Source organism: Sorex araneus, chromosome 5 (assembly GCF_027595985.1).
Source record: "Sorex araneus isolate mSorAra2 chromosome 5, mSorAra2.pri, whole genome shotgun sequence".
Taxonomy (NCBI): Eukaryota; Metazoa; Chordata; class Mammalia; order Eulipotyphla; family Soricidae; genus Sorex; species Sorex araneus.
In genome coordinates this window covers 195,790,558-195,804,499 of record NC_073306.1, presented here as the reverse complement: position 1 = coordinate 195,804,499, position 13,942 = coordinate 195,790,558, and the positions used below count along the sequence as shown (strand labels likewise).

Below are 13,942 nucleotides of genomic sequence, written 5' to 3'. Positions count from 1 at the left end.
TTGCCAGACTCTGCCATGCCTGCGGGATACTCTCGGTAGCTTGCCAAGCTCTCCGAGAGGGACAGAGGAATCGAACCAGGGTTGGCCTTGTGCAAGGCAAACGCCCTACCCACTGTGCTATCAAAATCCTTTACCTTTTAGGTCTATTGTATTTTCCTTACCTTTGAACTAAACACTCTGATTCTCATGTCCTTGGGTATATTTTTGTTTGGTTGCTTGGGGCCATCCCTGGGGTGATTCTTAGTAGTGGTCTGAGGACCACATGACCACACCCTGTGGTCCTGTACACAAAACATGTGCTTCAACTAATCCTGCTATCTCCTGAACCCCTTTGGACTAGATATTATCCTCTCTTCCTCTCAGAGATAACCTACTTGGATAGTTCTAAGGCTTCTGCATTATTTCCCTAATTCTCTTGTAGATCACATAGCATAATGAGGAACTACTGAAGCATACATTTCCTTTTAATAATATACTTACTATGATCTGAACCCAATTCACTTATCATTTTTGTGGCAATATTTAACAAATCCTCGCGGAATGTTGAAAAAGAAAGTCTCCCATATCATTATCTATTCCAAATGTGACTTCTTTCCGCTTCTTCCTGCTCACTGATAAAATAAAACCCAACTCACTATCCTGTTATCACCACCACCATCACCAGCATCACCAGATGCACAGCGCTTGCTTGCTCCATCTTTGTTTTCTGACCAAGACTGATGTAGCCAAAGTTCCTGCCACATAACCTTTTTTTATGGTAATGCTTTTCAGCTACCAGTGGTTTTTCCCCGTCCTTCTATTGGTTTCCCTCACATCTCCTACCACCACTCTTCTGACAAGAACTTAGAATTCCAAGTAAGTTTCTTAGAGAATTGTAGGTGGGCAGGAGTGATACCACAGTGGGGAAGGCATTTGCCTTGCACACAGCTGACCTGTGTTCGATCCCTGGCATTCCATATGGTCCCCCAAGTACCACCAGGAGTGATTCCTGAGCCAGCAGTGCCGCCTGAGCATTGCCTGGTATGGCCCAAAAATCTAAAAAAAAAAAAATCTTCTAAATAAAATGTGTTTAAAAAAAAAAGTTTTTGGAGCCAGAGCGATAGCACAGTGGGTAGGGCGTTTGCTTTGCATGGGGCCAACCAGTGTTCATCCCCGGCATTCCATATAGTCCCTCAAGCACTGCCAGGAGTAATTCCTGAGTGCAGAGCCAGGAGTAATGCTGAGCATCACTCGGTGTGGCCGAAAAAAGGACAAAAAAAGTTTCTTAGACAATTGTAAACATGACATGGAAGCCTAACTAAGCCAGCGTGAAGTGTGTTATGACCAAGAAATATTCATCACAGTACAACCACATCATTGCTGGGCTTGAGAGACAGTTTCATGATCACATGCTTGCCTTGTATGCAGCGGATCCCGCATTCAATGCCCAGAACCCCATATGGTTCCCTGAGCCTCACCGGGCGTGATCTCTGACCACAGAATTGGGTACGAGCCCTGAGCACTGCTGGGTGTGGTCGCCAACAAAAAAAAAAATTCTTGCTGTTCAACATTTGCATTTTACTTTGAATTGTACATAAGAGCACTTTATTAATATTTGAACAATTTTTTATAATCTATTATAGTATTCGATTTTGACACTTTTTTTTTTCTCTTGCCTGGAGTGATGGAGCATTCTGAGATCTGGAACTCTGACTCAAGACATCCCCAGGGCGTGCAAAGGGCTAAAACAATGCATTTAGTCATATTTAAAGAGTTGAACAGAAGCACTTGACACTCATAAATGCATAAAGTTACTTTATTTTAAGTATACATTTAATTTTGAAAAATATAAATGCTAAAATATCTCATCTTCTTCATCTCTTAATTCCATAAAAGTCACAATAGAAAGCTTCATAAAACTGTAAAATACTATAATGTTATAGGAATTTTAGGATTTATATTGGAAAAATTATTAGTAATATATTGAAATGTTTTCTGTTCGTTATCATTTTGTTCCACCATGTTGATCTACTTCATTTAAAATAAAAAGATGCATCATTTCTCCAAAGTTAATAAAGACTTAAGAGAATAAAAATAAGAATATCTGAAAGTGCGTATTGATTCTGAAAAGTAATGTGTACGGATATGTACCAGCCATGAAAGTGGCTGAAAAAGAGGCAACTATTCACTCTTTTCACATTGTAGAATTGGGACAAAGTTACTTCTGGCTCTAAAAGTTTCACTGGATGACTTTAGCCCTGAGTTGCAATATTTGCCTAGGAAACAGAATTCAGGAATTTTGTATGTATTCATAGACCACAGAGCTGAGCCAAGAAAAAAGAAATATCCAAATTTCTAGTCAAAATGCAATTTAGCTGGCTAGCATATATCACAAACTCTATTTCAGGCTGCAATGAAGCTCAATGAAGTCATCATTTGAAAATTTCCAAGGCCCTTTCGATTGTCAAGTGGCGGAAAATATCATTTGATTGTATTCAGCCACTTGGTGGAACTGCACTTCATGTTCACGCCGTGAAGAGCAGATGTAAAATATCATGAAATAAATAAAAAGATCTCAAGTTCCTGCACCGAACCAAATCATTAAGTGGTATGAAGAGGACTGAAGAAACCTTTGTCCCAATCCTGAGCAATGTCAAATTCTGTAATAACAACTCATGGTTTAATTTTAATTTTAAAAGTCAGCAGTCAATACATTTCAAGTACTTTAACACAGATTTTTTTTTTCAAGAAAAAAGACCTAAAACTCAGAAGACAATTGTTCTTTGTATTAAACACCAATATATAGCAGATATATTTACTCTGTGTGTGTTGGTACATGTGCATTAAATATACACAGGCTGAATTACTGACAGCAGACAAGTGTCTACACACTCCTTTTTATTTTGATGAGGTGGGTTGATAGAAAGGTTTTTTGTGTTTGTGTGTTCTACTTCTTCAAGCCTCCATTACTCCTACCCCTATTTGCACTGCTGGACTAAAAAAAGAGGCAGAACATTATTACCTTTGGCACACAAAATAATTATGATTCCAAGTCATTATTCTACATACTAGAGAATGACATGCTTCACGGGATATAGTGCTTCCAAGAGATTTTCTTACGACTGCAAAACCAGAGGCTCTTATCCTCTGACAAGATAGACTTGGTCTACTAAGTTCTTTTTTTCCAACAGTAAATTTTGTGCAACCTTGTTGCTGAGTGTACACTTAATCCTTCTAGCTACCTAAATTCTTTCCTCACCTACTCACAACAGGGAGAAATACTTTGTATAAAAATTACTGGTGTAGTTTGTGTGTCCAGTTTCCTTAGAAACAAACCATCCTCAAATTCGGTTAGTTCTTAGACAATGAGTAAATTGAATTAAGATACAGATAACTGGATGCTCTAAATGGACCTTGGGTTCTGTTTGTTTGGCAGCAACTACATCTGTTTCTCTAAATGTAATGTTTTTTTTTTTTAAAAAAAAAACTTCTCTGCATTCCCAAATATTGAAAGAGTTTGATATTAAATGTTCCTTTTCACCAGTGTAAGGTCATATTCTAAATTTAGATCATCCATAGCAACCTTCCTTTATAGTGTAGAGATCATAATGAGATCTTTTAGGTTTACTAAAAATATGAAACATTGAATTGCTTCAGGAGTTCTTTGAAAGGGAGATGGGCCCAAATCCTCGAAGATCTAATTCATGATCAGAAAAAAATATATATCTTAGTTTTTATAAAAGTAAACAAAAGTATCTTAACAAGATCATAGGTTAGGCTAAACTCAATTATGCCTCATTTTAAGTATTTTATTGATGCTTCCATCCTTAAAGAAGAAATGCTTCTTTATCTTAGGGCACTAAAAAATTAGATAATATACAATAATCATTTTAAGGACAGATCTAAAAACAAACCTGATGCCAAATTTGGCATGTGAGATTTTAACAAATAACATGTAAATTGTCAATTTCATTTTGATAAAAAATTTTAGGCCATTTATGCTATGCATAATTTGTATAAAATGAAAATTTCTAAGATGATCAGGTACCATAAGAGTAAGTGCTAATTCAGCATAATAAAAATTTTGTAATCAAAATTTCAAGAGGATAGACAGAATTAATATAAGAATGAGTGGGAGTCAAATGTGCATATTATGAAACCAAAGAATGTGGTTTCATTCTGCTTCTAGTACTTATCTAACAACCTGTTTTAGTTAGGATATATTACAAACATGGTTATATGAATCCAAAATTATGGATTTGACATTTAAAATGTTATTTTTAATGCATATTCACAATATACAATGCATCTTATTAAAAATATTACATTTAAATAACATGCTAAATTTGTGGAATAAAGGTCTAATTTCTCTTCTAATTTTTGATATGGATTTTAAACACACACACACACACATATATATACACACACACTTAATTTCTAAACTTCCCAACTATAAGGAATGATTGCCTTTCCATCCTAAAAATTGAGTACTGTTAAAAACGTGTAGACGACGTATACCTCTTCAGATTCTTCTGTTCTCCCATGAGCTCACTGAATATTTCTCCGTATTTTATATTGTAAATATGGGGTATTGTGTCCAGGATGATAACTGACATCTGGATGGTAGAATACATTTATCCTCCCCATCTATACAGTGAGTGCTAGTTCTTTTTAAGCTCTAGTGGGTTGTTCATGTGTGGTTTGGATTTTATGAAAACTGACATAAGAGGGGCTGGGTAACTTAGATTTTCTCCTGTGTCCTCTTTCTGTAAATTTGCACATTTGTGCACCAGTCACACACAGAGTATACACACAAATACACACATATTTCTGAATGAAAAAACAAGTCTAACAATACTGCATAGGACATTGACATGGTAATACAATTAGCATCTGTGCCAGATACTACTGTCAGAACATCAGTAATTCTCATCGTGCAGAAGCTTTCCTTTTCTCCCTCAATATCCTTCACAGAACAGCAAAATTTCTTTTAAAAGACAGGAAAAATAGATGCTGAGAAACATGGTGTTTTTAAATCTGATCTAGCCCTCTGGCTTACCCAAGAGATTGTGTATTTGTATGTGTCTGTGCATGTATGTGTAAAAATCACATTATATACATTACCATTTTTTACAGAAAGCCTGGCAGCTACAAATAAGAGGTAGAACTACTCAAAACTATGTTTCCTGCTGCAGGAAAAAATTCATTTTCTTTACAGTAATTAAAAAAAAGTTAAAAAAATTGACAAAAAATAAGTTGCAGGTTAGGCCCCATAATTTAAACAACAAAATCTAGGAAGAAAAATATTCTTCAATGTACTCAACAGATAAGTCCGTTAAAGGGTTAAAAAAAGTTGCATAGGAAAAAGGGACATTTATTCCAGCACTTGCTACAATGATGGCAATAGTTTTTTTCTATAGGGAGTAAAGTACCTTTAGTTTTATTTCTTTTGAAAATTCTAAGATTGGGGTTTACAAGCAGAGCAAGTTAGAATAGCAGCACTTTTTCCAGTCCTGGAGAGATCTATAAGCAAGAAGGGGATTCTGCTGGCCATAAAAGTTTGTTCTACCAGACAGAACGACAAGCCAGTAAGCACAGCTCCAAAGCTAGGGTTTGTAAGTTCCTTTAACAGTTTAATAAAAGGTGTTATAAAATCTTTAATACTTTTGCCCTCTGCTTAGTAAGAGAAAAGGACAGCGTGTGTGTAATTCTTCAGTGACAGAGGAATTTGGTTGTAGAAGGATACATCTGCAAGTGTAAGAACAAAAGTGTGATTTTTTTCTTTTTTTTTTTTTAAGGAATGGTGCGTCATAGTCTTGGTTTTACCTATGCCAGAGAGAAGCACAGAGAGCGCTGTAGCATTTGGCCAGTGACCAAAGAGCAAAACAGAACAAAAATTAAAAAGGAAATAGACGAACACAGGAACATCGACAATTAAAAACTGTCAGTTTTAAGAGAAAAACAGGTTACAATGTGGTTTCTGTTCCCTTGCTCCTCCAGAAATAATCATTATCTTCAGGCTCAAGTTCTATCCTAATTTGAGGCACGACTTTTACCGGAGTTCTAGGAGGACTGGAGAAAGAGAAAGAAAGAAAATAGTGAGTAAATCAAATTCCTTTACAACCTGTTAAATAAACATCGTCTGGATATCAAATGTGTCATCCTTTGTTCTCTTTAAATAACTGTCACTGTCACTGTCATCCCGTTGCTCATTGATTTGCTCGAGTGAGCACCAGTAACGTCTCCATTGTGAGACTTGTTGTTATTGTTTTTGGCATATCAAACACGCCACGGGGAGCTGGCCAGGCTCTGCCGTGCAGGCGGGATACTCTCGGTAGCTTGCCGGGCTCTCTGAGAGGGATGGAGGAATCGAACCCGGGTCAGCGCATGCAAGGCAAAAGCCTTACCTGCTGTGCTATGGCTCCAGTCCTCCAAACCAAAAACAAATAAAAACCAAAACATGACATTATTTGGTTATCATTTAAATAATAATAAAGTATCACATTATTTAGTTATTATTTATATATTTAACACTGTATCACCGTCGTCCCGTTGCGCATCGATTTGCTGAGCGGGCTTCAGTAACGTCTCCACTGTGAGACTTGTTGTTACTGTTTTTGGCATATTGAATATGCATACTTATGTCTTTTAGTATTTCAAAATGGTATGATGAGACTCGCAGAAACAAGAAATTCATGCAAAATTTGCATGAGCTCTCACATGTAGACAAAGAGGCAAAATGGGGAGGAGGTCTGGCTGGCGGGCAATACCCGAATTTGAAGGGCAAAAAGATGTAAAGGGAACATTCAGTCACTTCACTGTTTTGAAAATAAGTAGGATATAACACTTCTCAAGTCTTGTGACGAGGCAAGGAAACTAGTGGAAGAGTCCGTCCAGGAAACAACACATCCCTTAACTGAGGCGATACTGAAATGTTAAGAGCTAATATTGATCCCGGGTTTAACTTGAATGATATAGAAAGATTCCATTATTTTGAAGAATTCGTAGAGTACGTTTCTTAGAATGTTTTCTATCAGTGAGAGCGAGGACACTGTTTGGTGATTGGGTCATTTATTTAAGATAAATGATAGAGAGGAAGGAGAACAAGGCATTCTGCCAAAAATCTGCCACTGACTACATTTCTGTGGGGCAATCATCCCACAGAACAAAAACCCTGGGCTGTCCCTTACCTTGGCAAACCGAGTGACTGAAGGAAAGGAATTTTATCAGCATGATGTGTGGCGTTCGAGGAATGTTGGTGACCTTTCTCCTGGAGGGAAAAAAAATGTTATCATAAATAGTAGTCTTTGGCAATCATAAAATAGTCTTCGAGGCAATGTGAAAAAGAAGTGAACACAAGGTTTGGGAAGCTTGACTTCCAAAAGAAAATATTAACTAAATTCCATTGAAAGGACTAAGAGGCAGTTAGCTCTGGTCCCAAATTATAGATTATAGTTTGGACACAAAAGATGCGACGGCTTTTCTTCTTTTTTTCTCCAGTTTCGGTGAACCGGGCCCCTCCTACCGGTCTTCCTATGTTTCACCGGTCTACATGGCAATATTGTCACTTTGCTTGACTGGGGGGATATGGCAGGAGCACAGGTGTCTCACTTCTGAGGCTGACTTAGGAAGGAACACAATTTCTGCCTTGGTTTCTGTCTTGGTCATCACTGGCTCTGGGAGAGGTCAGGCCATGAGGACTCTTCAGGGCCGGGAATGGAAAAGAATCTTTCTGATATGGTTTGTGCATGAGCCTAAAGCTGATTCCCTGGTTCCAAGCACAGATTCAGCCTCAGCTGAAAGTTTAACTGGAATCTCATGAACCCAGAACCAGAACCACCCAAATAGGCTGTTCCAAATTTCCTGAATGGCAGGACTTGTGCGAGAAAATTCAAAGTTCGTGGTTTTGAGCAACTAATTTCTGTGTTTTATAAAATAGAAAACTAATACCCAGTTTTCATAAATTATCACTCATGCTGAACTTTTCTTGGTAAACTCTTTTGGACGTTAAACCGGCATTGTCAAATAGAAATGCCTGTGTCTCAGCTGTCATTTTTGTTGTGAGCCAGAAGTTTACCCAAATCTAAAAAAAGCGTTTTTCAAATGAAAACCAAAGTGCTACTAGTTTAAAGGCAATTGATATTTGCTGTTGGGAAAGCTTGGGGTAGTAACTCTTAGACAGAGGTTTACCTCTATTTAAGTGATCTGTTAACTCAGTTACAAAATAAAAGAGGACATGTCAGAAACCATTAAACTTTAGCTGCCAGGCTATTACCCCAGATAGAACAGTGAATGAAACAGCAGAAGAGAAATGAAAAAATTAGAAAGAAAAGGCATAAATCTTATAAGCTATGTCTAAAAACAAGTTGCAATAATGTTTTTATGATTGCCAATTGAAAAAAATTACTCCAAGTTCTTTATATTAACAACTTAATCACTATCATTAAAGGAACCATGATGCAATTTTCTTTTTTGAGCTGCTTTGATCATTGGTTGAAGCCTAAGGAAGACAAACAGTAACAGACAGTGATGTAGTACTACAAGCTGCAATTCTACATACCAGTGGGCAAATTAAAAAAATCAATTTAAAATATGGTTATGAGTTTAGCAATTGAAAGAAACTGGTGATAATTTGGATCAGAGAAGAGACGATTAAGGAAAAACATAAAGGGTTATGCATAAGAGGGAGAAATTAATGGTGAGGTTTAGGGAAAATAAAAATGAAGTTTCATAAAAATCAAGGAAAAATCTTCACAAAATAGAAAGAGAAAAAAATAGGAATTTATGAAGATGAGAGTTCTAAAGGTTCTTTTTTTCTTTTGCAGTTGCAAATCATAAATAAGCAGGCATGCAAGAGGTTAGTTCTACTCACTGTCGGAAGGTTTGCTATCACTTAGGAAAGGCTGCTGTTCCATGATGTCCATTGGAATTTTAATACCTGGAACTTTTTCTGAGTATGGGCAGTCAGACTGTGAAAGAAATTTACAAGAATTTTTAGAATGGTAGTACTATCCCCCAGAACTGCTTGAGCAAGTAAATACCATTATCATTTCATTACACAGGAAACAAGGCTTATATGTAATTGCTTTCACTCTGCTAATTTTTCAAATTTTATACCACCTCCCCACACTCCCACATTTGTTTTCCTCCTTGTAACTTAGTGGGATTGAATCAATTAAAATTAGAGTGGCACCAAATGAACAGCACGACAAATTAAACAGGTGGAAACTTTCTAGAAATTGGATTCCCAAGCAGCAAATATGTATGAGTTTATTTTATATAAAAGCAGTTTTTTTTTTTTTTGGCTTTTTGGGTCACACCTGGCACAAAGGTTACTCCTGGTTCTACACTCAGGAATTACTCCTGGCGGTGCTCAGGGGACCACATGGATGCTGGGAATTGAACCCGGGTTGGCCACATGCAAGACAAATGCCCTACCCACTGTACTATCGCTCCAGCCCTGACATCAAACATTAAAAAAAAAATCCAAAAGTCAAAATGAAAACAGTATATGAAGGAAAATTCCTAAACTATAATGTGGTCTGAGGGGTCAGGTATGTGGCTCAATGCTAAAGTGACTGTGTAGTATGTATGAGACCTGGGTTCTGTCCCTGACATTGTAACTCAATTAATAACATCAATGTTTAAAATAATAATGCTTAATTTTTTTGTTTTTATAGGCTTTCCATCTTCAGGAACATACTAACTCATCTTTCCTTCTAAGACAAATAAAAGATATTTTCTAACATTCATTATAGTCATGACTTGTCATCACTTGTCATCCCGTTGCTCATCAATTTGCTGGAGCGGGTGCAAGTAACGTCTCCATTCGTCCCTGTTGCGAGCTAGTGTAGCCCAATGGCATCTGCTTGCTCCAGGAACACAAAGAGCCTCAAACCGATAGTTCAGGGTCTTGACGAAGAAGTCTGACCATCTCGTGGGTGGGCGGCCACGCATTCTTTTGAAGTCCCATGGAATCCAGTCGGTAACAAGTCTAGTCCAGCGGTCATCTCCAAATTGCATTATGTGTCTGGCCCATCTGATTTTCGACACCTTGGCAAACAAGACAGCATCCCTGAGTCGATGGAACTCCGGATTCCTTCTTTCACTTGAGTGAAACATGATACTCCCAGCATAGCTCTTTCCATTCCTCTTTGGGAGACCCGAATAGCATTCTCATCCTGTTTTCGTAGGGCTCAGGTCTCTGAGGCGTATGTTAGTGCAGAAAGAATGGTGGAGTTGAAAAGATGTGCCCAGAAACTGGAGGTTCTTTGTCCTCTTTACAACTTCTTTGAACTTCTTGAAGGCATTCCACACTGCTCTCTTCCTCCTGCGCAGCTCAGGTGCCAGGTCGTTTGTCATGATGAGTTCTCGACTCAGGTACACATAACTGCTGCATTCGAAGATGTTCACTCCATTGAGAGCAGATGGAACATCAGGAACTTGTCCGTTTCTCATGAACATTGTCTTCGTGAGATTCAGCTGTAGTCCGACCTTTCCACACTCATGGTCGAAGTCGGCCAGCATTCATGCCACTTGGCGAATGTTTGGTGTTATGAGAATGATGTCATCAGAGAAGCAGAGGTGGTGTAGTTGCCGACCATCTATCTTCACTCCCATTCCTTCCCATTCCAGTCGTTGCATGACGTTCTAGAGGGTGGCACTAAAGAATTTCAGTAAAATGGTGTCACCCTGACAAACCCCTCTCTTTATGTCAATGATCACTTCCTTGTAGAATGGTGAGATCCTGGCTGTGACTCCACAATACAGCTCGCAGAGGATCTTGATGCACTGAGTCTGAATGCCCTGTCTGGCTAGGGCTTTGATGACCGCTTCAGTCTCACCAGAATCCGAAGGCCTTCTTTAAATTGATGAACGTTAGACAGAGCGGCATCTTGAACTCTCGCAAGACCTCAATGAGCTTGGTCACTGAGTGGATATGGTCCATCGTGCTGAATCCTTTACAGAACCTGGCTTGCTCGCATGGTTGCCCTTCATCTAGTGTTCTGCCAATCCTATTTAGGATGGCTCGAGTGAATAACTTGTAGATGACGGACAACAGGCAGATTGGGCGACAGTTGCCGATGTCGTGGATATCTCCCTTCTTGTACAACAGGACGGTCCTGCTGATTTTCCATTTGGATGGAACCTCACATTGGGACAGGTAGGGAGCGTTTAGAGCAGAGTCAGTGCACTGATGAGTACTGGCAGCAGATTCTTTTTTTTTTTTTTTTTTTTGCTTTTTGGGTCACACCCGGCGATGCACAGGGGTTACCCCTGGCTCTGCACTCAGGAATTACCCCTGGTGGTGCTCAGGGGACCATATGGGACGCTGGGAATTGAACCCGGGTCGGCCGCGTGCAAGGCAAACGCCCTACCCGCTGTACTATCGCTCCAGCCCCACTGGCAGCAGATTCTTCAGGTGTTCAGGTCTGACCTTGTGTGGACCAGATGCTGTATGTTTTTTTACCGATGAAATGACATGTCTAATTTTAGAAGGAAGATAGCTGGGAACAACATAACCATCCTGCGGAATTTGGTATGTGGGCAGGTGGACGTGGTAATTGAAGAGATCGAAGAACTCATGGATAACCTTTTCCATTGCCCTTCCAGAAGATGTGATAGATCCATCAGGACATCAGAGGGCAGTCCTCTTGGTCTTGCAGTTGGTGAAGGACAGGCGGGCATTATAAGTTTAAGTTTAAGTTCTTACATTCTAGTAAGAACTTAAAAATAAAATATTTGAGAAGGATGGAGAGATGGTACAGTGGGTATGAAGCTGCTGAACTGGGTTCAATTCCCAGAAACCCACACACTCTTCTGAGCCCCTCCAGAAGTGACCCCTAAGTACTGCCAGGTGTGGCCCCCAAAAATAAACAACAAAGAAAGATTACATCGGGAAATAAGCCTCCTTCACAAACTCAAAACTATTTTATATTTAAAGGTTATTTTAATTTTAAAGCTTAGCAAAACACAAGATAGTCAAATTAAAGGGAAGGTACCTATGAAGGTCAGATAGAGAGAACTCAGATCTGAACCAAATGATAATTCTGGACAGTTAAGCATGAGGCTTCTTATACTGAATTCAATATGTATGGACTGAAAATAACAAATTCATATCTTAACTGAAAGTAACAAGGAGATGACCTTTGGTTGAAAGAAAAAGAATGAAAAAAGGGATCAAAGTAAATAAAGAAAAAAATTAATTTCAACTTAAAGCTCACTACACACATTGAAACATTCCTCATGAATATGTAGAGGTTAATGACCTACAATGACCTACATTAATATTATTTTTTGGAGGCTGTAAAATGCTGTCTTAAATTGATGCACATCAAAAAGAAAGTGATGCCACGTGCGCCTACAGTGTATTATGAGTATGTCAAGAGGGCGAGTGCTATTATACATTTCTAATCAGCAGTTTTAGATGAACATGATGGCACCTAATTTTTAATCATAACTTACCAGGAAAGTTAAAAAAAAATTGAGTGTCAGCCTTTTCCACTCTGTAAAAATCTTGTGTTCTCTCAACATCTCTCTCCACCCCTCTCCTTCCCTCTCCCCTCCCTCTTTCCCTCCCTCCCTCCCTCCCTCCCTCCCTCTCTCCCTCCCTCTCTCCCTCCTTCCCTCTCTCCCTTCACTCCCCTTAAATTTCTTGAAATAAATTTCTTTCAATAAAACTATTTTGCTTCACTAAATTAAAAAGCGAATATTGAATGGCTCAGTTGTGGGCAGGCTATGATCTCACTATGCTATGCACAAATATTTGAGGCATAATTTCTATACCCCCGATGTTTTCCTGAGTCCATGAACCCCATACTCCAGTGCTCTCAGTAAACATCAGGAGAGTCACATTCCAAGTGTAGATGCCTCAAATAATGAATGCAGTACACAGAACTAATCACATAGATGTGCTTTCTAATTACCTGGCTAGATTCAGTGTGTATGACATATTTTACATAAACACACACACACACACACATACACACACATCTATATGTATATTTTATTTGACTGGGTGGGATAGAGGAGAAAGAAGGAAAAAGTTTCAGAGATTATCTTTATGCAATCTGTTGGAAGCACAGGGCTGAAATGGTAAACATTTTAATGAAAGAATATCATTGCTTAAATAAAATATGGTTTGTTGAAAGTTAGATCTAAGAACTGGAAGAACTTCTTAGGAGTTAATTTGATCCAATTGTTGACACTGGAGAGTACTAAATTTAAAACATTCCCTAATGTTGATTTTTTTCCCCCTTAAAAACCATTAGAGAAGAGATTCCATAATATGACTTCATACATGTGTAATGCGTAATGAATTTTGAGCTTGGAATCATGTCCATAAACTGATACACTTGTTTTGAAAATGCAAGAAGAAATACTGCTTTAATTATCTCAATATTTCAGGCAATATCCCTCCCCTTTTTTGGTTTTGAGTGGTCTAGATTTTATTTCAAATTTTTATTTCGATTCAATGTATCATTCTTCTTAATGCCACATCTTAATCTGTGATACAGCTTAGACATATTCTCTCTTTCTCTATCATCATTGGACACAGAAAGTCAATGCACCTCTTCTTATTGTAGATAGATGATGACAGTCATAAAAATTCCCTCTGAATCTTTCTTTTTAGTAAATGTGCCTCGTATATTTGGCCTTCCTTTATTGGATCAATTTATCTGAAATTCAATTTTGTCTGCTGACTTCCTTCCTGAATTTTTTCCAAATTCTCCAAAAAGAAAACAATCAGACCACCAAATCAACTGGAAATAACCAAGGATCTAGATTAAAGTTTGTCTACTAATGATGATTGTGTACACTTAGAAAAATGACTTAATATTTCTCAGGTTTAATTTCTTCATCTGTAAAATACAAACTTAAAGATATGCTTTAAACTGTTAAGGCAATGAAGGAAGCGGCATATAGGTGATAAGTCAAAATGATCAAGTACAGAGTATACACC

At 38.2% G+C, this 13,942-nt stretch overlaps 1 protein-coding gene across 4 annotated transcripts in view; it reads right to left on the bottom strand.

Moving 5' to 3' along the window:
• Nucleotides 1-1,779: 1,779 nt before the first annotated feature.
• The window catches only part of SLC4A4 (solute carrier family 4 member 4), a 389,797-nt gene continuing 377,634 nt past the window's right edge, over nucleotides 1,780-13,942 (bottom strand). For 2 of the 4 annotated variants that reach the window (XM_004617877.2, XM_055140937.1), the window contains 3 exons: nucleotides 8,852-8,948; nucleotides 7,170-7,249; nucleotides 1,780-6,051 (listed from right to left, as the gene is read on the bottom strand). In XM_004617877.2, the coding sequence (XP_004617934.2) occupies nucleotides 7,206-7,249; nucleotides 8,852-8,948 (141 nt within the window). In that variant the 3' untranslated portion in view covers nucleotides 1,780-6,051; nucleotides 7,170-7,205. The remainder of the gene's footprint in view (nucleotides 6,052-7,169; nucleotides 7,250-8,851; nucleotides 8,949-13,942) is intronic. The other 2 variants (XM_055140936.1, XM_004617876.2) reach the window with 1 other exon arrangement.